The 26463-nt window shown below is 39.3% G+C and overlaps 4 protein-coding genes and 1 long non-coding RNA gene across 5 annotated transcripts; 4 read left to right on the top strand and 1 right to left on the bottom strand.

The window, feature by feature from the left end:
• The first annotated feature begins 276 nt into the window (after positions 1-276).
• On the top strand, positions 277-3731 carry LOC120005540 (auxin response factor 16). Its single transcript, XM_038855227.1, has 4 exons — positions 277-561; positions 742-1861; positions 2433-3328; positions 3443-3731. The coding sequence occupies exons 2-4, from the start codon at positions 749-751 to the stop codon at positions 3504-3506; spliced, it is 2073 nt and encodes a 690-aa protein (XP_038711155.1). The 5' UTR covers positions 277-561; positions 742-748; the 3' UTR covers positions 3507-3731.
• A 5006-nt stretch (positions 3732-8737) lies between these two features.
• LOC120005542 lies at positions 8738-12754 on the bottom strand. The gene is made up of 2 exons (XR_005469826.1): positions 12191-12754; positions 8738-9077 (listed from the first exon to the last, which is right to left on the bottom strand). It is a non-coding gene; the product is annotated as an uncharacterized LOC120005542 (long non-coding RNA).
• A 1270-nt stretch (positions 12755-14024) lies between these two features.
• On the top strand, positions 14025-15344 carry LOC120005541 (caffeoylshikimate esterase-like). The gene has a single exon (XM_038855228.1). The coding sequence runs from the start codon at positions 14189-14191 to the stop codon at positions 15194-15196; it is 1008 nt and encodes a 335-aa protein (XP_038711156.1). The 5' UTR covers positions 14025-14188; the 3' UTR covers positions 15197-15344.
• Positions 15345-15548: 204 nt separating this feature from the next.
• Positions 15549-19687, top strand: LOC120005539 (WPP domain-associated protein). Its single transcript, XM_038855225.1, has 4 exons — positions 15549-18887; positions 19076-19202; positions 19290-19391; positions 19549-19687. Exons 1-4 carry the CDS (start codon positions 16282-16284, stop codon positions 19612-19614), a joined length of 2901 nt encoding a protein of 966 aa, XP_038711153.1. The 5' UTR covers positions 15549-16281; the 3' UTR covers positions 19615-19687.
• A 2017-nt stretch (positions 19688-21704) lies between these two features.
• On the top strand, positions 21705-24538 carry LOC120004925 (perakine reductase-like). Its single transcript, XM_038854276.1, has 7 exons — positions 21705-21880; positions 22059-22229; positions 22768-22971; positions 23138-23310; positions 23538-23634; positions 23826-23979; positions 24133-24538. The coding sequence occupies exons 1-7, from the start codon at positions 21821-21823 to the stop codon at positions 24327-24329; spliced, it is 1056 nt and encodes a 351-aa protein (XP_038710204.1). The 5' UTR covers positions 21705-21820; the 3' UTR covers positions 24330-24538.
• Positions 24539-26463: the final 1925 nt, after the last annotated feature.

The raw sequence follows: 26463 nt of genomic DNA, 5'->3' as shown, positions 1-26463 counted from the left end.
GCGTAGAGTTATATAACAAGGAAATCTAATTATTTGAATTCAACCGTGTAGTCTCATAAATAATGTAATATTATTAAACTGAAAATATTGACCCCTTCATTAATTGTGTTTACACGCGCCGCAGATGTGCGAGTGAGAGTGGAAGCGGGTGGTGTGTGGTTGTCTTTGAGTGTGGTTAAAAGAGAAATACTAAATGAAGCAATTAATTAGGAGGAAAAACAAATATTAAGATTGGAATTGAAATCCACCTGAGTTTTGTCAGATGTCTTGGACACTTGCGATCCAAAGCCATTGAAAAAGCAAGCATATCTCTCTGCTTTCGTCTACAATAAACCTCTCTTTTGTTTTCTACCTCTTGTTCTTTCTACCTCGTCAATTCCCTGAGAGTCTGGTCGGCAACGCGTGTGAGCACAGTCTACATAAATCTCTTATTAACACTCTCCTCCAAACTTCCATTCTCACTTGACTGAAATCAGATTTTGGTTGGTTTCATACATTTTTGGGAGGACCCAAATCTCTTGATTCACTTGTTTAATTGGCTGAAGAGAGGAAGATTACGAGGTAATCTTATTCTTCTGTATTACTGACGCATTTTTTTATCAGTTTCGCTTGATTCACTGCACCCCCAAAACACGTATTGGTCTCTGTTTTCTTTTTGGGTGTTCTTTGATTCATTCACTTATGCAATTATCTGCTGTTTATTTCTCTTTTTCTTTTTCTTTTGGGTTTTGGTTCTGGCAGAATCTCGATGATTACAGTGATGGATTCATTGAAAGAACAGAGAAGGAAGCCACAAAAGTGCTTAGATTCTCAACTATGGCATGCCTGTGCTGGTGGCATGGTTCAAATGCCACCAGTGAACTCCAAGGTCTTCTACTTCCCTCAGGGCCACGCTGAGCACGCCCGAGGGACTGTGGATTTTGGGAATTCTCGGATTCCCCCATTAATCCCTTGCAGGGTAGCTGCAATTCAATACCTGGCAGACCCCGAGACCGATGAGGTCTACGCGCAAACAAGGCTGATTCCTTTAAGGGATTGTAACTATTTTGATGATGATGGTGGTGTTAATGGTATTGAATTTGATGGAATTTGTGGGGTTGAGAGCCAAGAGAAGCCGGCTTCTTTTGCTAAAACATTGACTCAATCTGATGCTAACAATGGTGGGGGATTCTCTGTGCCACGTTATTGCGCGGAGACTATATTTCCTAGGTTGGATTACAGTGCCGAGCCTCCTGTGCAAACCATTCTTGCAAAGGATGTGCATGGTGAGACTTGGAAGTTTAGGCATATTTATAGGGGGACACCCCGTCGTCATCTTTTGACAACCGGGTGGAGTAATTTTGTGAACCAGAAGAAGCTTGTGGCTGGAGATTCGATTGTGTTCTTGAGGGCCGATAATGGGGATCTTTGTGTTGGGATTCGTAGGGCTAAGAGAGGTATTGGTGGCGGATTTGAAAGTTCAGTAGGATGGAATTCCACAGCCGGAAATGGTGGTGCTCCATTTGGGGGGTATTCCTCCATGTTTATGAGAGAGGGCGAGGGTAAACAAGGATGGAAGAACTTTAATGGGGATATGAGGGGAAAGGTGAGAAGTGAGTCTGTTGTGGAAGCCGCTACACTTGCTAGCAATTGGAAATCCTTTGAGGTTGTTTACTATCCCCGCGCTAGCACTCCTGAGTTTTGCGTCAAAGCCTCGTCTGTGAGGACTGCGATGCAGATCCAATGGTGTTCTGGGATGAGGTTCAAAATGGCATTTGAAACTGAGGATTCCTCTCGCATAAGTTGGTTTATGGGGACCATATCTTCAGTTCAGGTTGTTGACTCCATCCGTTGGCCTAGTTCTCCATGGAGGCTTCTGCAGGTACCAGATCTACTCATCCATACTTAATTGTTCTTTTGTGGATTTTCATTATTGATTTTCAGTAAAAAAGTAATTCGAAATGCTTGTTCTATATGCAGTTATGATAAATTGACATGAAATTTGAAATGAGTTAACAGTTTTAAAAACTGACTGCAGTTGTGGGATGTTGAAAGCCCAACTAATGCCACCAATTTTGTTATGCTTAGGAAATAGTTAGGTTATATGTTACATGCTGTAGCGGTGCATATAAAGATTGCGCAACTTTGAGTTACTAGGACACAGTAACTTTCTCACCAATATTATTGGATAGACAAACATGATATTTCAACATTTCTGTGACAGTTGAACTTGTGGTTCCGGAATCGGTAAAGAAACCATCTTATTTAGCACATTTGTCTCTAGATTTATGGCTAAAAATGTCTTGATAACACTGAGAAGCTTTAGTGATTTTGTAATTTATTTGCCAATTCATTTTCTGATTTCGTTGTGCATCAGTTAGTGGGGGTTAAGGGTAGGGTTTAGGCAGTGGATTTGTTGTTCTTAATCCGTCTTTGGTTCCAATATCTTATAGGTAGCATGGGATGAGCCAGATTTACTCCAGAATGTGAAGCGTGTTAACCCATGGTTGGTTGAACTGGTATCTAACATGCCTGCAATTCATCTTTCGCCGTTCTCGCCCCCGAGAAAGAAATTACGGCTTCCACAACATCCTGACTTTGCTTCTTTCATGAGTCAACTTCCGATGCCGTCATTTACTGGCAATCCCCTCACACCCAATAGCCCCTTATGTTGCCTTTCTGAAAACATTCCTACAGGCATACAGGGAGCCAGGCATGGTCAATTTGGGCCTCCTTCGGATCTCCACTACAACAAGCTGCAGTTGGGTCACTTTCCAGTTGGTTTCGAGCAGCTTGATCATGCTGCCCCAACATATGAAATCCCAAGTGGCAACTACGTGAGAAAGACTGAAAACGACGAGAGAATATCTTGCTTACTAACAATGGGAAATCCCACTCATATCTCGAAGGAAAACAATGAAACAAAGACACCTCATTTCTTTTTGTTCGGACAACTCATTCTACCTGAGCAGGAAACTTCTCAGAGCTGTTCTGGTGATACTACTACCAGAAACATTTCATCTGACGGGAATATAGAGAAAATGGTTTCTGATGGTTCTGGTTCTGCATTACTTCACGACGGTCCAATGGAAAGCTCGTCAGACGAAGGCTCTCCCTGTTACAAAGATCATCAAAAGGCTGATCTTGGCTTGCAGACCGGCCACTGCAAGGTGTTCATGGAATCGGACGATGTTGGTAGAACCCTAGACCTTTCAGTCCTTAGTTCATACCAAGAGTTGTATGGAAAGCTCGCCAGCATGTTTGGTCTCCGGAGTTCAGAGATGATGAGCAGTGTGCTATACCAGGATGCAGCAGGCACTGTTAAGCACACACGAGATGAACCCTTCAGGTAGTATCAACGCACCATTGGTTCTAAAATTTAAATCCATTTTTGGTTCCTGCTTTGATCAATTGCCAACTGAGGTAGGTCCCTTACATTTTGCTATTTGTTTGTCGTGGACAGTGAGTTTTTGAAGAAAGCACGAAGGCTAACCATACTTGCAGATTCAAGCAGTGACAACATTTGAGAGTAGAGGAGGGTTTAGCAATCACCCCAGTAATTGTACAGTTAGGGAATCATAATTTAGTTTTATTTTAGTTTTCATTAGCTTATCCCTTTTGAATTTCATTTCATTTTGGAGTTATGGGGGAAGACCCCCTCTTCATCCAATTTGAACATTGTATCAATAACTTTTGTTAGCTAATTAGCTTCAATTATTGTTTAGTTTTGCAAAATCATTGGTCTTATATTTTGCTTCATTTGTGTTCAAGTCTTCAAGCCATTAACAAGAGCTTATCAGACTAATAAACCCAGATGTTTCATGAGTTCATATAATGTTAAAAGAGAGAGAATTTAAGAGCAAACTTGTTGGTCTCATTTTGTAGTGTCATACCATTGACAGCTTTTTAGTCCATTTTGGTAGGCATTGGAGTAGGGTTTTGGTAGGTTTGACTCCGAATAACTACACAACAAAGACACTAATCTTGTTAAGTAAAAAAAAAAATTGAAGATTTTGGGGATTACTGTTAAGATCATGAAAAGATTGTATGGGGATTTGGGTGCATTAAATAATTAATTACTTTAGATTAGTGTGAAAGAAATTGATTAACCATGGTTAAGATTGTTGGAAAGTCAAATTGGGAGACAAAGATTCGTGAGAAGTGGAATGCAAACTTCGTTGTCAACGCCCCACGTGAGTGTGTGTAATCAATTTGGTTTTCATTAATGAATGATTAATTACACAATTAAGTTAACTAAAGTCAAGTCTTGTACCTTGGGCAATAGCACATGACCTAATTATATATATATATATATATTCAATAATGCCCAAGAAAAAGTAGTGTTCATGAGAAGATGTGGAGTGTACAAGACATGGAGGGTTGTAAAAGCTTTATTAATTGAATATTAACACAACAATAAATACAGAGAAGCAGTTGTAGCTTCAGACAGCAAATATTATAACAGACATCTCTAGAAATGGAATTAATGAATCATCATCGACAAAACAATTAATGTAGCAATTAAAACTAATTGAATGCAACATTAAGACTGGTCACATGATCATAAATCCTAGTTAGGTCCACGATGTGGTGCCAGAAGGGAAACTGTGAGTGGAAGGAGAATAAATGTTTAGAAGACAACGGCAACAACTGTGTTGATCCGATCGTGAGGAGTTCTATGGTTATGGTTATGGCCTGGTTGCTGATAAAATAATTGTGTTGTTTTAAAGACCAAGATCCGAGAATTCTATTCATGTGTCCATTGAGTCAAAACACACAACCACGCAAACTTTAATTTCAAACATGGGAACTGGGTATTTGACAACCTGTCCATACATATATATATGTACACCAGTTGCATGGGAACAGAAACTCAGGACGTGGAGCTCTGTACCTATTAAATTACTAAAGTAGTCTTTGCTATGATCCACACTTGTCAAACTATGCAGACTTCTAAACTTTGTGTCTACCAAAATTGCCCTCATATTCACGTTTGGCGGTAGTTTAATTGGTTATATCTTCAGACTTAGGCCCTATGATAGAGATGGATCTGCCTCACAATCACTGGAGGCTAGACCCCAGTGAAATTTTTCAAAAAAAAAATAAAATAAAATTCATATTGAGCTTTAGTGATTAGCCAAGGCAAAAATTAATTAGGCTCCTAATGAGTTTGGATCATACCCCAATGAAAATTAGCCCAATCTTGCGTGGAATGCTTTTATACGATTATGGATAAGCAGCTATTGGAACTTAATGATCGATCCAACGAGGTCAATTCTGAACCTCTTCTTTGTGTTGCTTATTTTTAATCTAAGTGATGTTTTTGATAATTTTGATTCATCAAAATTGTTTTATTGCTTGAAACTATTATCAATGATTATTGTGCCATATAAATAATCTAAAAAAAATTTCCAGTATCGCTGCTCCCGAACCCCAGTTACTTAATTGTGCCCTCAGTGAGATTGGATCCTAGATCCGCAACTGGCCTAGGGTGCCTAAGGTTGCGAGTTCGAACCAACTAGTTGAAATTTTTTTTTTTGTGAAATCATGATTTCGTGGACTTGTCCCACTTTCGGGCTTCTACTAGAATGGGTTTCGGCCCAATCTTATGTCGTTAGCGTGATACGAACTCTTCTAACATATTAAGATTTATACTCACTCAGCTGTTCGAAAGACATGTTGGACAGGGTGATTCCTCGATCCATAGTAAAAAGAAAGAAAGAAGAAAGTCTTGACTCTTTGGATAATGTAATTAAATTTCTGATATTTGAATTATTGTTTCTCTCACTCCAAAATCCAAATAAACAAGTTACTGGCGCAATAGAAATTAAAGGTATACATACAGTATCACAATAGATACGGCCAAGCCCTTTAGTTTACTGATAGGTATGATAATACCTATTATTTTTGGTAGAAATATCCCCTCTTAAGCTTTCTTTTGATAAATAATGAGTGTATTTATGTGTTGATTTGTATTTTGATAGGTTGATTGCGGTTTGGATGAAAAGCGACGGAAAAATGGCTGAATTGAAGAAAATGTCCACCGACCTTCGTGTGTTCAAATAGTCATAACTTTCTGTCACGTTATTGGAATTGAGCGCAACAAAAGGCATTGGAAACTAGATATCTCAAGCTTTCCGTAGAATCTAAAATCATGCAAATCGGAGGTCATATGGAGAAGTTATGGTCATTTGAATCATGTGCCTAGGGGTAACGCGCCTAGGCGTGGTGCGCCTAGGCGTGAAAACAACGCGCCTAGGCGTGAAAAGCAATTTTCTGGGGTGTTTTAAGTCGCGATTTGTCCGAGCTGCGGGAGTTTTTAGACCTAGAACAGATTTCTGGAGAGCGAAAACAGAGGGGGAAGGTGATTCTTGGAGCTAGGAGGAGAGATTCTTCAACTCCACTTGGATCTACTCAACTCATTGGGTTTATTCATGCCTTTCTCATCTATTCTCTTGTGTTTTTCTCTCATTATGTGTAACTAAACCTCTTGTGCCAAGGCTAGGATGAAGCCTTGGGTTTGATGACTTTGTTTATGACTTGATTTACATACATATGAGTTGATTTGGGTATAAATCTTGTGTTTCTATGTTTGATTACAATTTCTTCATGCTTGTGGTGTTTGGCCAACACTTTAGGTTTTTGGATGAAATTGTTTGGAGAATTTGCTTAGACAATAATATGTCAAGTAGATTATGCTTCTTGAAACACTTGATTATGAATATGTCTCCCTTTAATTAGGTGACAATTTGTATGAATCCTAATCTCCATAGAACTTCATGAATTCCTATGCATGTTTAGACCAATAAGATGGCTAGAATGTACTTAGGAATATCCGACCTAGACCAATAAGATGGCTAGTAATCGATTTTAGGGAGATTTGGCTTAGGTGCGCTAAAACCGACTTAGGTACGGATTCGTTATGCCCGAATTAGCAAATATGTGTGTGAATTTGTGTCATTGCAAGTCATTTCCCAAGGGGGATTCCAAAGCCTTGGTGTTCAACTCATTTGCATTAGTTGCATCCCTATTCTAAGAAAATACCAAAAATACTTTGCTCTTTACTTGTCTTAGTTTAATTACCAACCCAAACAATCTTGAGTTGATCTTTACTTTGTTTGCATTGTACATACATACATACAAGTATACATTTGGATTAGACATAACTCCATCCCTGTGGATTCGACCCTTGCTTATCATTGTGCTGTAGTCGCCGACTAGTACACTTGCTAGTAAGGTTAATTTAGACCCAACATTTACATATATACAGTGACCGACACCAAAGTGTGTGTACTTACCCCAAGTGTAGGGTATCGTCAAGTAATAAACCGGTGAGTTCGGTATCGATCCACGAGGAAGCAATGCAAATTTGAAGTGAATGATATGCAAATGACTAGCTAACACTAATAAACACAATGAATATCAAATAAAAGCAAGTAAAAGAAATGGGCCGAATGACTCGGTAGCATGAGCGATTTTGTAATCAAAGTAAGCACAAATTGGATTTAAAACAATTAATTAAAAACCTAGTCTCTAGTCCGTCCCGGTGGTTACTCGGTTCTCATACTCAAGGTATCATTGCAAACACACACAACCATACACAATGCATTGTGTGATACTATCAATCATGCATATGCAAAGAGAATTGGGATATAAGACTTCAATTCATACACGTAGGCCATCGGGTCTCTTAATCTACGATGAACGCAAAGGGATAAGCACCTAATATTATGGATTAATGTTCCCCCTTGGGGCTCGACTTAGCTAACACCCTAGTTTCACACTCAAAGATCAATTAACCATAACTCTCCCATGCACATTCCTAAATTAACCCAAAACTCCATCATCAATACACATAATTAATAGCTATGCAATGAAAAAAACTCAATTAATTAAGGAAATCATGCAATGGGTTTAACAATTCTCAATCGAACACATTAGATGCAATCCCTAGACTAGACAATCCAAGAATACAATCAAATATGTCATTCCCATAGATCCAATCACACAACTATCACGAAATTAAAAGAGAGAAATTGAAGCTACGATTCTTTGAGCATACCTTGAGTAATCGAAACCTTGCACCCACCGTTCGGGACTAGAAACTAGAGAGGGAACTTAGCCACTCATTATAATGAGAATAAACATCAATTTTATAGATAAAAACCAATGTTTACAATCAAGATCACAAGAACTAAGTAAAACCCTAGAGAGAGAAAGAGAGAAAAACTATGGAGGCTAGATGTTGTGTGAGATGAATTATGAGAAGGAAGAAGAAATATTAGGGTTTTCTCCTCCTTTTACCATTGAAAATACCTAACTACCCTTATACAAACGTTCCCCATTGGTCACATACATGATTTACCCCAAATGCCCTTGAAATTTTGGTGCAGAAAATTGCAGATCCGCGGTAGGTGTCCGGACGGCTTCGGAAGGTGTCCGGACACCTGGGCTTCATCAAGTCTTCGTTATGGGCTCTGTCTCATTTTTCAAAGGAAGTGTCCGGACACCTAATGTGGGTGTCCGGACAGTAAGTGTCCGGACACCTTGAGAGGTGTCCCGACACCTCACAGCAAAAAGTGCTTCAACTTGCCCGAACAAGGTCCGATTACTACAAAACCAAGGAGAAACATTCGTAAGTGTAAAACTAAGCTAAAATGCAATCAAATACATTAGCTAAGTGCTAGAACATCCTAATTAAAGGACATTGAAACCTCAAAATAGAGGTCCAATCATACAGCAATGGTGGACATCCTACTGTAACAATTCTCCTTTTTTCTTTTTCTTGCACATGAACTTTCTTAATCAACCGTGCGTTCCTGAAACATCTACACCCTGGTAGGGAAGTTGAGAAGTTTCATCATGAAGTTGAACTCAACATCTGGAGATGTCTTGGGCTTAGGCCAGTTTGCTCCTTCTGGCAACTTAATACATACAGCTTTGTGGGCGCTGGATTGTTATGATCACAGTGTAATGCAACGGCACGACAGCCCCAACTCCTGGCTTGCGCCTCTGCGTTTGCTATGAGCTTTTTGGCTATCCCCTTACGCCTAAATTTCTCCTAAACCGCAACATTTGATATGCATGCAATTCCAGTTCTGGGATAAGGAACATCCTTAGTAAGCAGAGTTGATCAGTAACTAAATGGACCACACACTAGACAAGTAAATACTTAATTACTCATGATATCTGAAACAATATGTCAATATGCGATTTTAGCAAGCTCCAAGATAGTGTCATCAAGGCACAGGTGAACAAAAAGCTGCCGCTGACAAGCACATTCAAGTTAACAATCTAAGGTTATGAACATACATAACTAATTAATCAAGTCAATAAAGTCGCACACTGATGAAAAAGGTTTATACGACATGTATGAAATCTCATCATTCTCTGTGTAGGATCAAGTACTCCATATTCTGTGTGCTGTCCTGTCTCTTATGAAGGATCAACTCGACTTCTTCAGAGCCCTTTCCCCATTGTCTGAGACCAAAAGCTTAAGCCATATATTAGCTCCTCGCCCCTTCAGCCTAGCAAAACTAATTTCTTAAACATCTCAAACTGCAACTTTCGTTCGAAACACTTCCCCCATCCTTTGAGATCAACAGCTAAAGCCATATTAAATCCACAATCCTTCAGCCTAACAAAGCTAATATGTTTAAACAGCGTCCCAAAAGGCCCCTTTCAACCTTGCAAAAACATAAGGTTCAAGCAGCCATATTAAAATTAGTTCAATAAACGAACTGCTTAAACTTGATTCATTGGGTAGTAATCCAAAGACAGATTATTATAGATTGGATTTGACCGGATCTCAATTTATGAGATATTTAAGTTAAGCATAGCCAACAAAGAGGTCAGGAACACACAGTCAAAATCCTCAAGGATGACGATTCAAAATATTGTGGGAACGACATAGCTAGACTTTACACTTCTTGAGTTTGCAGCTAGTTCATGGATCATGTAAAAATCATCAAGGAAGCTAATACGATGAAATACATATCTTATAGGTTACATTCAGTTTCATGGATAACAGAGAGTATTACGAACATAAACTCTATAGTTAAAACTATAAAACACGGATAAATGAAAGACAACCTTTTTAAGTATGGCATCTCTAAATTCAGTCACCACGTATTGCTATTGAGTGCGGAAAAATAAATCATACATAATAAGCAGGAAAATTCAGATTCTCAGACAGAAACTGACAAACTGTGCAGATAATTGATATCAACAGTTCATTACGGTTAAGCTCTGCATCTTAAAAATAAGTCAACATTTATCTATGGATACAAAAAAAGATAGCTACTCGACTACTCTACGCCAATGGTCATGGTTCTTATGTGTTCCAATTGTGAACCTCAGTTGAGATTTTCTTTTGAGACACATGAAACCCTGTGTTTATCCGTAACTGATCTGGTCATCTTGCATCTATAAATTAACTAATAACAGCCATGAAAAGAAGATTCCGCATAGCAAATGTCACACCCAAGATTTAAGTAAGAATATAAACAAGAAGACTGATAAGGATCTCCTAACAACCAAGGCCCAACCGGACTCCCACCTAGTGGGCCGGCTGTAACCAAGGCCCAATCAAGCCCGGGCCCGTGGCCCTACCTTCATGAAAACCTTGGCTACTAGGGGAAAGCCCTCTTTCCCCCTTATAAAGGGGACTTCACTCCCACATCTGAGCGATGTGGGACAAGTGCCTAACATTCCCTCGCTCTTACAAGGCCAACGCCCACATTGGCCTACTCTGTGGCACCAGGCCCGGACCCGTGGCCCTACCCGGATCACAGGTCTCCCCTTCCGAGAAGGCAGCCCCGCCCCGGCCCCACAGGGACGAGGGCGTTGGACACAAGCCCACAAGCGTCCAGCTGGGTGGCTTCGATACCAATTGATAAGGATCTCCTAACAACCAAGGCCCAACCGGACTCCCACCTAGTGGGCCGGCTGTAACCAAGGCCCAATCAGGCCCGGGCCCGTGACCCTACCTTCATGAAAACCTTGGCTACTAGGGGAAAACCCTCTTTCCCCCTTATAAACGGGACTTCACTCCCACATCTGAGCGATGTGGGACAAGTGCCTAACAAAGACTAGGCTATTCCATTGAGAATTTTGAAGAAAACTGAGACCACCATCTTCCCTAGTGATAGTCGATAGAAGAGATATAAGCTTTATGCTTAGATAATGGCTCTCAGAATATGCTATGGTTAAATTTCACTATAACCTTAGCTCACATATCTGGAGAAGTTAGGATTACTCAGAAGCATATAACCAAAGAATATTAGTCAAGATTCACCTTCTTTGCCAAAGTTGTCCTTTTCGAGGAAGAAAACCAGCAATGGTATCTACAGTTAGTATACCAGCTACATATCCCTTATTTGAACAGAATTGCCCGTCCAAAGCTCCGATTTTAAAGTCCCCACTTGCGCAAAAGAAGATTTCATCGACTTGAGCCACCAGTGACTGCAACCAAACAAGTTCTCTTATAACCATTTGGTACAGCAGACCTAGATACCATTGCAACCAGTCGATCAACTCTCAACACAAAGTCTAAAGGGAAGGAATATTCAGGGAAGAAGGAGCTGCAGTGAGTTTCGGCCACTTCCCAACAGTCCTCTAATTGAGCCTCTCGAACAGCAATCTCGGAAGACACAGTTGGAAATAATTCAACCATTTGGCTGGCTCTGCATATTCCTACACCTAAAGGCTAAACCCAAGAATAAATCACTAGGCTTCTTACTTCCTTTAATTCATTTCCTCACAATTAGAAAATTGCAAAATGAGCCATAATCCAGGAAATTAGACCAAAACAACCAGATATCACCAAATGCCCAACAAACCTAAAAGAGATTCACTTTCTCATTGTTTCTTGATTCTTTAGCTCAATTTTGCACACAACAGTAAATTAGCCCAAAACCTCAACTTCCCTGAAGAAACATGCACAACCTTCTTTAGGGGAAATCAAACAAAATTAAACAATTTTAAGCACGCCCACCAATGCCCAAGCAATACGGAAGGTATCCATACATGAAAATTAGCCTAGAAATGCCTCAGAAGTCACCAAGTCAACAACTTTTAAAATCTGCGTATGTGCCAAAAAATATCAACGGTACGAGTGGAAGCTAATTCAGCAAGTAAAGGTAGTATAAAAATACGAAACAGGAAGTCAATCCAAAACAGTAAAATCTAAAGAATTCGGAATACTGGGCACCTGATTTGAAGAGTGAGGATTGATGGGGAACGTAGAAGAGAGAAAAGAGTGCTGGTTCTTGAAATAGAGGGAGAGAGGAGAGGATGTGGACACTGCTGCTTCCCACCGCTATGGTACGCATATCTGGGGATCGCTCACTCTCTCTCTCTTTACAAAGAATACGAGATTCTGTTTTGATTTTGTCTGGTTGGAATTGGAGAATGTTATACGGACACTGCAGGGTCATTCACACGTGTGCGTTTTCCCTAACAATTATCCAAAGGAAATTTGTATAATTACCTGATTGTAATTTTTCTTAAGAACAACTCATTGCAGGCTTGCAGCGCAATAATCAGGAGCAGAGGGAAGGGGACTGCACTGGGCAATCCTGTGTTTCTCAAGTCGGTGCTTATTTAAACTCGTTTTTCTAATTGATGTTGTATATTACAGAGAAAGCAAGTAGCCGTTACATTACATGTATTGCAAATGGACCTAAAAAAAATTTCCGGGGCAACACTCCCTCAAATTTCTTTTCTTGAGCAGCTCACCCCAACTTTATTTCATGGCTCCGCCTTGATAATAATACAAAAAAAAAAAACTTTTTGTAATATAAAGATTTTTTGCATCCACAACTTTATCATGTTATAATTTTTTTTTGATACTAGGGAGGGGGAATACCCACAGACAAATCAAAGGATTAAATCTCTACTTGCAAGACCGGCCTACGCCAAGCAACTCCAATAAAATCCTCCCAAAGGAGACCCTGAATGCCAACAATAGGATGCTGAAGAATCGTTAGCGCATTGTCATGGTTGAGAGACTCAGAGGCAAGGAAATCAGCAACCCGATTCCTTTCTCTATACACGTGAATTACTTTCACCTCCCAAGCCTGATTAACAAGCTTCCGGCACACACTAATCAAATTGGAAAGAGAGAGCTTTGGAACACTCTGCTTATTTAGCCAATCCGTAATCATAGAGGAATCTGTCTCCAAAATAACTTGGCGAAAGCCCTCTTCCCAAGCTATACGAAGCTCATAATTTATAATATTATAGTAGTATAAATTTATATAGATGATTTATAATATTATTACTGTAATCAGACTTTTTTATCAAACTGTTTGGATACCTTAAACCCGACACCAAAAACTAAACCGATTCTAAACCTTGATGGATTTGAAAATCAAAATCGTTTCCAAATCTCATAGGATTGATTTTCGAATTGTAAACAAATCAAGTATTCTGTAGATAGTTCTCGGGTCGATTTTTTTTGTCATTCCTAATCCACATGTATATATAAAGCTATCACACACGCTCTCATTTTTTTATGTGGGACTTGGGTGTGTTGAAACAGTATGCGTGTACGCAGTCCTTTTGCAAATTCACAGAAACTGCTATCCAATCTCTTTATCATGGGACAAGCATTTTTGGATGAAAAAACAGTTCGAAGTTGGCACTCCTTTCAAGACTCTTTGCACTGCTTTGGGAAGAATATACTAATCGGTGGTCGGGATGGGAAGGGCTCCAATTCCTAACTCCAATTCCGGCTCTAATTCTGCTCAAAAATTATACTAAATCATAAATTAAAATATGTGATTAAGTATTTTGGTGTTCATATTATTAGAATATATTTGATTTTGGGAAAAAATAATTCTAAATACTAAATTCTAAGTCATAAACCGTAAATCCTAATCTCTAAATCCTAAATGCTAAAAATTAAATTCTAAACCCTAAACATTAATTTCTAATCCTTAAACTTTAATATATCATTTTCAAAAACAAAAATCATGATTTAACATGATTTTTGAAGGAGAATTGGAGTCGGAATTGGAGCTAGGAATTGGGAGCTCCTCCCATCAATCGGTGGTCCATCATATGAGACAATGTTATCCGAAACACCTGATCATTACCTCCACTGTCCTTAATTAAGTTGAACCATCACCCCAACCTCCCAACCCAACTGCCTCGCATCGCCATATTACCCACGCCTAATCTCTCTCTTCTGCAGGCGAGTCACAAAATGCCACGTCATCCGATAGCGGAAGCCAACCAGAATGACCCTTTCGGCGACCTCTCCCCCGCCGACTTCTACGCCAAGCACAACGTCTCTCACTCCTCTGACTATATCACCGATTCTCGTGGCCTCAAGCTCTTCACTCAGTGGTGGCTACCACTCCTGCCGACCAAAGCCATAGGCTTCGTCGCCGTTGTCCATGGCTTCACCGGAGAGTCAAGCTGGTTTGTACAACTCACCTCTGTGCTGTTCGCCAAATCCGGCTTCGCTACATGCGCGATTGATCATCAAGGCCACGGATTCTCGGACGGCCTAACTGCTCACATCCCCGACATCAACCCCGTCATCGACGATTGCATTCAGTTCTTCGACGCCTTCCGTGGAAAGCACGGCCACAATTTGCCGGCGTTTTTGTACTCTGAATCTCTCGGCGGTGCAATTGCTCTCTTCATCTCTCTCCGTCAGAAGGGCGCATGGGATGGGCTCATCCTGAACGGAGCAATGTGCGGCATCAGCGATAAGTTCAAGCCTCCATGGCCGTTGGAGCATTTCCTTTTCATAGTAGCGACGCTGGTTCCCACTTGGCGCGTGGTCCCCACACGTGGGAATATTCCTGAGGTTTCGTTCAAGGAAGAGTGGAAACGGAATCTTGCAGTGGCGAGTCCGCGGAGGCCGCTAGGGAGGCCACGCGCGTCAACGACGCTGGAGCTCTTAAGAGTGTGCAGGGAGCTGCAAGGGAGGTTTGAAGAGGTGGATGTGCCGCTGCTGATCGTGCACGGAGGCGATGATGTGGTGTGTGACCCTGGTTGTGCTGAGGAGTTGCACCGACGCGCCGCGAGTAAGGACAAGACCTTGAGTGTTTATCCTGGAATGTGGCACCAGTTAATTGGTGAGCCCGAAGAGGATGTGGAGTTGGTGTTTGGGGGAATGGTGGAGTGGCTACAAGAGAGAGCTGAACGGGCCTTGAAGGGTGGAGACGGTGAAAGAGCCACCGCGGATAATGGTGGCGCGTGATTACACTACTTCTTTGTTGGTAATGTGAATTATATAAATATCCCAAAAGGAAACCAATAATAGATGGCAAGTCCTCTTGTAGTGATATTATGATTATAATAAACTATTGGGTTGTGAAACTGTTGAGGATTGCTGCTTTCTTATGACACTCTTGACATGATCCTAGCAATGTTAAGACAGATGATATTACAATTATGATGTGTTAAAGAGCTGTAATTAGCATGCGATTTCTCATTTGGCCAAACAAGTAAAAGCCTTAAATTTTAGATCAAACGTTTTGCGGAGCAAGCATCAACCTTGATGTCTGGTAATTCTTGGTTGAAAGTGAAATAGAGGTTAATGGTTATGCCAGAGGTAGCTACAACTTCCTGAATTTGGAAAACTTCCATTAATGTAGCAGCTAGGAACACTCTCTCCTAAAGCAGTGTGTCGTGGTATGTCAGTAATGCATTTTTTTTCTAGCCAATACTAGATTGGAATCCCTCTCTTGCTCAATTCATTGCCTATTCTCAACATCCAGTGGGGGTCCTGGTGTTTTTGATGTGTCACCGGTGCATATACCCAAAGCTCTCTTGAATTTTGGGTTCCTTGATTGTGGTTGGTTCACACGTAACAACATCCATTGCCATCAGAGCATTTTGTGCCAAGTTTTCAGAGCATTTGAAGACCATGTGGTGTTGAAGACAATTGGTTGTAGGATACATGAGATAAATTTAGCTACATGGGGCTGGGGTTAGACTTCAGAGGGAATATCATGTCCCTTAAATAATATAACTCTAGATTGACATTATATAACTGCAAGTCTGCAATCCAAATGATATCAAAAGAAATTTCAAGCCAAAGATGCTGTCAGGGATGTGTGTGGTGAGAAGAGACATGTGGACTATTTAACAACATAGAATAAGTCAGTTAGATCATCCACTTTTCAAGGAAACTTGCAGTGATCTTCTCAGTTTCATTAACTCTTGGAAGATTTAGTCATATAAACACAAAGAACCATTTCATGCATAATTTCAGAATTCTGTGTAACTTCTGAGGTTCTATGTGTGATTAAAATTACATAGAAGGGTTATTTTACTAGTGAAATGGACAAGTACTTTGAAGGGTTAGATGGTAGATTCAGAGTTTCTATAACAGATTCAACCATGATGAAGATTCTGCATTCTGCGATGGATAAGGCACATGAAAGAGTTCAATCTAAGGAAGGCGTGATGGGTCGCTTGAATGAGATATCGAAATTTTATGAACTTGCGGTGATGCAATTAGAGGGATGTATGAAGTTTGTTCAAGAAGAAACAGAAAGTAAGACTCTTGAGAGCAGCCATGAAGACATTCTCATGGACTTGACAGAAGTTCGAGATCGTCTTCAAGGACGCCTCAAGGAAGCAGAGCTAGCAATCTTGGAGAAGGACAGAGAGTTGGTGGAAAGATTAGAAAATGAGTGTAAACTCAGGCAAGAACTAAAACTGAAAGAGGGAGAATTGGGTTCTGCACGCGCTAGTCTTGAGCTTGAAAGAACAAAAAGTCCCGGCGTTGAGGATTTCATTCTTGGCAATCGAGTAAACGTGGACGAAGAAAGAGATGATGCATTTTATGAGCTGAAGCATTCAGTGGATCAGCAGGTATGGAATATCAAACAAAAACTAGATCTTGATCATAAACTTGAGGAACTAAACGAAAATATTGATGATCAACATATAGCGCAGATGGGTTCAGACATTGACATCTTAAAAGGAACTCTGGACATTGCTTTTGGAAATATGCAGAATGCCATATTTTTGTCTGAATTGGGTCCAATAGAGCAGCAATGGGGGTGCAGCATTGAGAGGGATGCAACTGCTATTTTGATCAAAGGTTTTATACGGGATGTTGAGGAGAAATTTGAAGCAGAAGTAAGGAGCGAAGTCAAGCAATCGGTTAGGTTGAGCAAGAATTTGTCTGATATTATGTCAGAAGTTACATGTTTGCGTGATGAACTTGAGGCTTTCAGTAATCAATTTGAGGTTCAGGTGAAAAAGATCAGAGGAAGTGAGGCTTTATCATCCAAAGGTAATCTTGAGTCTAATGTTCCTCTGAACATCAAAAGAAGATCTTTATCAGAAAACGATTGCTCCAACAAACCTGACGACTTATCCTTGAAGGTGAAAGAAGCAAATCTCAGTGAAGAAGATCAAAAAGACGATGGTGGCCACAGTGTAGCTAAGATCATAAAGAATCATGAATCAATTATACGGAGAAAAAGTGAGGAGCTGAATTGGTTAAAGCGAGAATTTCTTCGAGAAAAATCCTCCAGGAGAGAAAAGGATCCTGTCAGTTTGAAGAGCAGGATCCAGGATGTTATCAATAGATTGGATGGCTTAATAAACTTGAATGCTAGTATCGATGAAATAGTTGGCGAGCATAAAAGAAGCATTACAAAGATAGCTTCTCCACAGAAAAAGCTGTCCAAATTTTTTGCAATAGAAAGCAAGAATTCAGAAACTGAGAACTTCGATGATATCTGGTTGAAAATGAATCAAACTTTGCCCTCCAATGCAGAAAATTTAGATTCACCAAGCCAAATAAAGATGTTGAAGCAAGAAATTGAAGATGCAAATTTTCAAACCATGATCCTGGAGGGGACTTATAGCACTCTACTAAAAGGTTTGTCAGATGAATTTCAGGATGACTTATCCTTTGATGAATTAAAGAGCTCGATTAGAGACGGAATATACGAAATATTTTTCAAAGGAATGATTAGTGAGTGTTATGGAAACATTGAAAGTCACGAAAATGAAGCCCGGACCAGAGAAGAGATCAAAAACATTGTCTTCAATGAAATCTATTGGGAATGGAAGGATGGTATTGAAACATACATCTCTGAATGCCTTATTAGAGAAGAGATATACGGGATTGTCTTTGGTGAAACCCTCAGCAATACTGTGTGTGCTGCTAATCATACAATAGGCGAACTGAAAGATATTGAAATTTGTATACATGAAGAGTTGCTTCGAAGTGCAGAAAATTCACTGAAGGAGGATGTTTCTTTGGTCTTCATTAGGGAAGTCATTGAGGAGTGGAAGATGGAAGCAGAAGCTTATGACATTGAGATTTGGCTTAAGAACGAAATCTACCAATTTATCGTTGTTGAGGCTGCAAAAGAAACTTTTACTGTTTTTTGTGAAACTGAAGCCCCAAATCATGGAAAATCTTCACGCTCTGAAACGTCTTACAGAGATCCAGAGGCTAGCATTGATGACGCTTTGGTCCAAAAACTTGGCTCATTACTGAAATTGTTTGAAGTTCAGGAGGACTTGCTATTAAGAGCAAGTTCAGAAATAAATGAATGCAGTGCACACCTAGTGTTAAATGAGCTTGAGATGTCTCAAGAATCGTCAAATGAGAAGCGAAAGAATTTCTTATCAGTGAGTAGAAAACTTCAGAAAGCTATGACACAATTAGCTGAAAGCAAGTCAGTATTGCTCAAGTTAGGATGTGATATACGTGTAGCAGTTGAAGATGTAGAAAGGCTGCATCATCAGATGACTCCGAACGCTGCATTAGTACATTACAAGAGACAATCCCCCTGGTTACTAACAAGTGGAACTCATAAGCCATCTGATCCTGTGATTACAGCAATACTAGAATTTTCACAAGGAATAATGCATTTTGAGCACACAACAGAAGACAAATTAGGGATCAACATGTTGAGGTACTATTCATTTTCACATGTTAATTTCCATCAACTCGAAAGTGCTTGTTAATTCTTCGAATAAACAACAAAACTATATTTATCTGCTTTTCAAGGATAGCATATTGAAGTAAATGGAGACTATAGTACTTACAGTAGCTTTCAAGTATTGACTCTGATTTATAAAATTTCTTCTTCAATCATCACAGGTTGAAAGAAGCGATGCATCATTTCGATTGGCTGACTGGTTTCGCTGGTTCTCTTAGAAAGAGCGAATTGCTTTACAGGACGGCTTTTATGAACAGATGCCAGAATCTCCAAAAAGCTGAAAAAGAGGTGTAGGCCAACACCATTAGTTCTTTCAACTTAACATGTAGTTCTTCATAAGTATTTTCTCTGTCTTTCCATGACATAATTTTACAGGTGGATCTATTGGGAGATCAAGTGGATAGACTTCTAGACCTTCTTGAGAGGATATATAAAATCCTGCATTGCCATTCCAAGGTGTTGGAACAACATTTTAAGGTCATTAATTTTCTCATTGAAACATTATATGCTAATTAATCTTCCACTTAATTTATATTCAAAAGATTTAATTTGAGTTTATGTAACAAATTTCACCTAATAATCACATACCACATATGGTTTTGATTGGTGTTTCTTTCTTTTTCTTTCTCTTCAGGTCTCAGAAGTTTTACATTTGATCAAGCAAGAACTGACTGAAGAGGTCCCTGTGCTTAGTAAGTGATCCAAAGATGGACACAAGAAAGAAACGGCAGAGAAAGATCCTACCTTGAATGTCCCTGCAGATGAATTTTTGGGGTTGCTCAATTCTTTAGCTCTACCTCGTCACCAACGAAACTTGGAGAATATGCTTTGATGAGTAATTGAAACCAGGCACAAGCTGCGGGAAAGACATAAACACTGGAAGAGGACTATCCATGGAGTTTTCTGGACTTTTGGATGCAAAAGGAATTGAAGATGCTTCGATAATACAGAGATTGAAGGTGGAAAACTCGAAGAGATTTGCTACTTACAGCTATGAACTTTTGGCTTCAAATGTCATTGACTTCTTGGCAGATGCAACATGGCCTTGGCAGTTCTTTGTTCTGAGGTTTCTATGTATACTGTCGTGTGTACCGGAGCCTCTCTCTCTCTCTGTCTATATATATATATATATATATATATATATATATATATGCACTCAGACACCTTGATTTGTCTATGCTGGGGGAGCATTGTTCTGCTTGGAAGTGACTCTGTATAACTGGCCTTAACCACTTGGCAAACACACTTTTGCCAGTTAGCATAAGTCCAACAAGAACAAGTCTAGCTTATCTCCCTATTTCTTATCGTAACAATGTTTAATCCTCGATGCAGTTTTGTTTTGGTTCGATAATATTAACCATAGAATTTCCGCGTAATGCTTAGTTTATGTAGTCACTTCTTTTTGGACATTCTCCATCTCAAGCTTCTCTTAAGCATTTTGTCGAACACTTGTTTTATATCCCAGATTTAGAGCTTAATCCGACTTCCAATGGCAACTTTTATCACCCAATTCTGCTTCATTCTTCTCCTATCCCTCCTCCCCACAAAGTTTGCCAAATCCCTTTTTGAAATTACTTCAATCGCACAGCCACCTAACTTCAATGGGGCACCAAATCCAACACCACCACCTCCACCTCCACCGAAAGGTCCAAACCCATCTACCCCACCACCACCCTCCTCGCAATCTCCATCACCAATCCCAACCCCACAACCGCTTGCTGCTCCTGTAGGAGGCTCTTCGAGTGGACTGAGTGGTGGACAGAAGGCTGGGATAGGGATTGGAGTGATAGCCGGAGTTACTGTGTTGGGTTTGGGCGGTATGGTATACATGAAACGCCGGTCTAACATCAAAAGAGGACAGTACGGACACACAGCCAGGGCAACATTTCTTTGATCAAGGCGGTTCATCTGTTTCAAAGAAATTTTCTCTTCACTAGATGTTGAGGAATTTCATTTCCTTGAAAGATTTGGTTGTTATAACATGAATGATCACACACACTTATCTTGCAGCTTCTCTGTTTTGGGACATTTGGTGGCAATAAATAGTACATGTTATATGGTACCCTCTTCATTGATGCTGATTAGCATAATTTCTTCCTAAACAAAACTAGAGAGAAATGGTAAATTATGGGATTTGGTATTGAATAGTTTTAGATTATGGACTCTTACTCTAGCCTTGCTAGGACTGCAATATTGCCAAGACATGTGTCTTGTAGAATTTTCTCTGCTACCATACTACAAGCAAAAAATTCCACTCCAAAAACTGCAGGTGGATATATACGTGTATATGAAAATAAGAATGACCTAATTCATGAGAACAAAATGACATAAGCAATGATGAATAGCATAATAATCGGGTTCAAGGGGGCTGCTGTAATTTTTGTACAGCAGCCCATGCTGTCATTTCAATACAGTTTCGAGTGATTTTTTTTTAATTTCAAAAAAATTATATTTATATTTTGATCATTTATACGAATCCAACGATATATCATTTATCCGGAATAAAAATCAAATCCAACATAAAAATGACATAACAATTCTAAACCGTTGAATATAAACTCAAAACATTTGATGTTTTGATCGCGATGAATTTGAATTTTGTTTTGAACAAAAAAATATCATTGGATTCGTTAGACCGAATACTATACATGTATAATTTTTAAAAAATCATGGGCTGCTGTAGTGCACCCCATGATAATCCATAATCCATTACATACCAGCTTACGTAAAAGACTCCCCAACTCCCACGTGGGTTCTACACTATAAAAAGATGGAGAAGAAGCCATTGGAGACAAACTCACTTGTCGCTCGGTCGCTCCACAGTTCGTATATACATTGTATTAATTCTCATTCTCTCTGCAATCCCTCTTCCGTCCTCCTGTGCCTGTGCCGAGAACAATTAAGAGATGGCAGAGGCGCAAAAAATTGTTGTTCCAAAAGTGAAATTGGGGAATCAGGGACTCCAGGTATGAAAACCCATATTTGTTTTTCTTGCTTTCAACCCAGAAATTCTTCACAAAGTTCTATAGTTTCCCTATTTCGGTTTTTTTCTTTCCTTATAAGCTATTTTGGTTCAATGTTCGAGCTGCTGCTTTGTGTTTATTTATTGTTTGAAATGATTAGCTCTTGATCAATTGCTTGTAGGTATCTAAGTTGGGTTTTGGCTGTATGGGTCTGACTGGAATCTACAATGATCCCGTACCCGATGAAGTTGGCATATCAGTCATCAAGCATGCATTCGACAAAGGAATTACCCATTTTGATACATCAGACATATATGGGGCCAATCATGCTAATGAAATTTTAGTTGGAAAGGTAAAAATCCTCTTGTTCTTGAAATCCATGGTTTTCTATTCAGTATACTAAGTTCCGATAGATCAAGCGCACTCTGTGTCTAATAGAATTTTTTGAGTCGTTATATTTGAGGAGTTGGGTATTCAACTTGGGTTGGCTGAAGGAGAACGATAACAAGGCAAAAGTTTTTTTGTTTCCCTTTTCCTATTTATTGATTTTCTAAAAGACCAGTTTGTTTGTGTCATATTGTTTGCTAATGGATAGAACCTTAGTTCATGACTTGCATACAGATATAAGGACTCACATAGTTTCATGTCAAGATGTTTATTCATAAGAAGTGTTTTCTTCTTCATGGGAATAACCATAAGGTAGATCAGGTTTCGGGATATAAATCATATAGAAAGTGAGCCAAAATGTTCCAACCATGTGATGGGATGATGGGATCAGAGTTGTAGTTGTTAAATTTACTGTTCTGTCCAATTTGGAAAGGGAAATGTAATTCTGTCAAATTTGGAAAATTGCGGTTTGCTTATAGTTAATTTTTTGGTTAAACTTTCAGGCACTAAAGCAGTTGCCTCGAGAAGAGATCCAGTTGGCCACAAAGTTTGGACTAGTCAGATTTGGATCTGATACTATTGAAGTAAAAGGAACTCCTGAGTATGTCCGGGCCTGTTGTCTATCTAGCCTTAAGCGGCTTGATGTGGAATACATTGATCTCTACTATGTACATCGAATTGACACATCTGTGCCCATAGAGGACACTGTAAGTGCTTTGATTTTATCTCATGTTCTTTATATTTCTAGTCGTGTAGATTTACATTAGCTCTTTAAGTAATCCATGAGTTCTCTTCAATCCAATGCTGCATGTATTAGGTACAAATAGCCGCTTTTGATCGTAACTAAAGTTTTTCTTTGTTTCTTTCTCCTAGATGGGGGAGCTAAAGAAGTTGGTGGAAGAAGGAAAAATCAAGTATATTGGGCTATCTGAAGCTAGTCCAGACACCATAAGAAGAGCACATGCTGTTCATCCAATTACTGCTCTACAGATGGAGTGGTCACTGTGGACTCGTGATATTGAGGATGAAATAGTCCCTCTGTGCAGGTTCCTCGACATTCTCCCCAATTTTCTTTCGGAAGATTCTATCAATCCCATTATATACATATGTTAACTGAGTGAATCTGGAATATGAATTCTTACTGGGATAGTATATTAGCAATATTTGTTCTTCGATTAATCCTCTATTTACTTATGTTGCTATCGACATCATTTTCTCCTCTGATCGAGCTCCAGAGCACATGTTGAGAAATTTCCATTGTTACAATGTGCAGGGAACTTGGAATTGGAATAGTCCCATACAGTCCTCTAGGCCGTGGAATTTTTGGTGGGAAGGCAATTGTCGAAAGTGTGCCGGCAAATAGTTTTCTGGTACATAACAGATCAGTTTCTGGTCTTAATAATTGTCATTTCTAATGTCCCTCTTAATGAAATTACTGCAAGTAATCTATTGAAAAAATAGAAAAGAAAAAAAAAAAGGCGAAATATGTGTTGTGGAATTTGTTTCCCCTTTCAGTTCTTACATTAGTTGGCATCTGAATCTCCTCTATTTCTTACTTTAGGAATCACATCCAAGGCTTCAAGGAGAGAACTTTGAGAAGAACAAGGTATTATATAATCGCTTGGAGAGGTTATCTGAAAAGCATGGATGCTCCCCTGCCCAACTTGGACTTTCTTGGGTTCTTCATCAAGGGGATGATGTAGCACCTATCCCTGGTACGTAACTCTCTTCAAACAGTACCCATTTACGAGCAGTATAAGCTCTGCATCAGTATGTATGACTTGCCATTTTATGATGTTAGAACTAATACACAATCCTTTCAAAGATGTATACTTAGCGCATTCTTTTTTTTCTTTCTTGCTGTGTAGGGACAACTAAGATTAAAAATCTTGATCATAATATTGGTTCCTTAAACGTGAAGCTGACAAAAGAAGATTTGAATGAAATCTGTGATGCTATACCCGTCCACGAGGTGGCTGGGCCGAGAGTACCAGACTATATCTATAGCTGCTCATACAAGTTTGCTAACACACCTGCAAAACTCGGCAAGAGTACACCAGCTTAACGTGTAGTCTGTGCGCATGTTTCCCGTTATATATGCCAATGAAGCACTGTCTAAGTTATGGTTAGAGAAGCTTTTCTTTCGATGTGCTACTAAATGTTGCTATGTTGTTGAAGGGAGTAGTTAGTTTTTCTCTTTTCTATTTGTAATATTTGCAATTTCTACTCTGAGAAGGTTCTATTAAATTCAATAAAAATTTACAAATTATACTACACCAAACTTGTTATTTTGATTCACTTTTGTGCACATCCGATATTTAAGTTAGTAAAATTGAGTAAAATTTTTTTTAGAGATGATACGGTTTAAGATGGATTTCCCTATAGAGCATGGCCAAATAGAGTGTTAGGAGTGTCTCCGTGTAGATCGTTGTCAAGGGAGCATCAGGGGTGACTCCGCGTAAAGCTCAGTTGAGGAAGTGTCAATAGCGCCTTCGCACATGGCACAACTAAGTGAGTGCTAGTGATACCTTTGTAGTAGTCCAATGCTAGGAGTGTCTCCGTGTAGATCGTTGTCAAGGGAGCGTTAGAGGTGACTCTGCGTAAACGCAATTGAGGGAGTGTCAGTAACGCCTTCGTACATAACAGAGCTAAGTGAGTGCTAGTGATAACTCCGTAGTAGTCCAATGATGGACTTAGATTGAAAAAACTATATCCCCGTTAGTTATCTTGAAGCCCATTTGAATGTGGAGATTTTTTCCATTAATAGCATGCTCCTGGACCCGTCAAATAAGTTGTGCCAGATGCATGTTGGGTGAGAATTCCAAGGAGTCAAGGACGGCGGTGAGAGTTCTAAGGTAGGCTCGAGGAGGGCGATTGCTGAACACTTGTGTCATAACTCAGAAGCATTCGGAAGCGCGGCCCAAGATTCTAATGAGTTAACATTTTAACTTGAGCGAGGTGTTACTAGTGGGCTTTGGCAATAGGCCAAGCCTTTGGGCCTTGTACCATTTTTTGCACTAACAATTACCCTGATAAAATCCAATGGTGTCCAGCAACAACGCTTTGTCACCTCACCAAAATTCGAAGGATGTTGATGGGGAGACCAAATAGCCTTAATAGTGTAATGGGTTGGAGATAAATGCAATAAGGACTCAGAGAGTTAAAATGTAGATTTGGGATACACCAAATCTGCACGTCTTGCTACCATTATTAGAATTTTCAGTTTATACACATCAACAATATTATCCGCTTTAAGTTGTCTGGTTCTTGTGGATTCATCAGGCTCACATGGCTTTTCCTTCCCAAGAGGTGACTCATCCCGATAGTGTTCTCGTAGAGTACGTTTAACTGCGAAGTTACTACGTCTCCTTTGTTATTAAAATTCTCCATCTCGTGCTCTTACTGTGTCCCAAATTCTATTAACTTCCTCTCCATTGTTATTAAAATTGGACTATGTCCGCCAACCAATGAACCGATCATCAAGCCAGTATGATTCTGTCAAAATATTAATTATGCAAGTGATTCAGAGAAAAAACCACTCAAATCATGCGGTTTTTCATAAAAATCCTTGAACAGTGCTGGTAAAACCGGATGGTTTTTCAAAACATTTTCTGAATTTTAAATTATATAATTTTAATTTATGATGTGAAACTTGATTTCTATATATATGGGTGTATTGTTCTATATTAAATAAGTAAGTTATGTGCGAACTTGATTTTGTAATTTCTTAAAAAAAATTCATGCATGATCATATAATGTTTTTATGATATTTATTTTTAACATTATTTTTAATTTTAATTATATTTTTATTTTTTTAATTAAACAACGGTTCGATCAATACCCACGGATTGAACCATTGAAACAATAACCCATGTCAATGTACGGGTCGCTTTTTATAACATTGTTGATCTCACGTACATGGTAGACAATGTACCCCATTGTTGTCGCTCTTGTTCTTTTTATTTTAGTAAATAAAAAGATTAAAAAAAGGTGAAGTGACATTAATCAAGCTCGAGAAAACATAAACGCCCACTTTAAAGCGCAATTAGCGGAGTAAAGTGGTTATGTCTATGTTTGTATTAATAAAAACATGGTCATGAGTGACTACTGAAAAACTAGGAATAATAACAAGTACCCAAAGTGGATTAGATGGGATTGTGAAATTGTGCCTTTATCTTGATGATTGACGCATTCATGGA

Source organism: Tripterygium wilfordii, chromosome 9, assembly GCF_013401445.1.
Source record: "Tripterygium wilfordii isolate XIE 37 chromosome 9, ASM1340144v1, whole genome shotgun sequence".
In the NCBI taxonomy this organism is placed as follows: Eukaryota; Viridiplantae; Streptophyta; class Magnoliopsida; order Celastrales; family Celastraceae; genus Tripterygium; species Tripterygium wilfordii.
Note: the sequence above shows the minus strand (reverse complement) of the source record. Positions and strands in the feature narration are given on the sequence as shown.

Excerpts from the sequence above, each read along its gene's own strand:
- LOC120005539 (XM_038855225.1), top strand. The coding sequence starts at position 16,282 with ATGGACAAGTACTTTGAAGGGTTAGATGGTAGATTCAGAGTTTCTATA. Across the intron at positions 18,888-19,075 it reads TTAGGGATCAACATGTTGAG|GTTGAAAGAAGCGATGCATC; the intron begins GTACTATTCATT and ends CAATCATCACAG. Across the intron at positions 19,392-19,548 it reads TGTTGGAACAACATTTTAAG|GTCTCAGAAGTTTTACATTT; the intron begins GTCATTAATTTT and ends CTTTCTCTTCAG.
- LOC120005541 (XM_038855228.1), top strand. The coding sequence starts at position 14,189 with ATGCCACGTCATCCGATAGCGGAAGCCAACCAGAATGACCCTTTCGGC.
- LOC120005540 (XM_038855227.1), top strand. The coding sequence starts at position 749 with ATGATTACAGTGATGGATTCATTGAAAGAACAGAGAAGGAAGCCACAA. Across the intron at positions 1,862-2,432 it reads CTCCATGGAGGCTTCTGCAG|GTAGCATGGGATGAGCCAGA; the intron begins GTACCAGATCTA and ends AATATCTTATAG. Across the intron at positions 3,329-3,442 it reads ACACGAGATGAACCCTTCAG|TGAGTTTTTGAAGAAAGCAC; the intron begins GTAGTATCAACG and ends TGTCGTGGACAG.
- LOC120004925 (XM_038854276.1), top strand. The coding sequence starts at position 21,821 with ATGGCAGAGGCGCAAAAAATTGTTGTTCCAAAAGTGAAATTGGGGAAT. Across the intron at positions 23,311-23,537 it reads GAAATAGTCCCTCTGTGCAG|GGAACTTGGAATTGGAATAG; the intron begins GTTCCTCGACAT and ends TACAATGTGCAG. Across the intron at positions 23,980-24,132 it reads TGATGTAGCACCTATCCCTG|GGACAACTAAGATTAAAAAT; the intron begins GTACGTAACTCT and ends CTTGCTGTGTAG.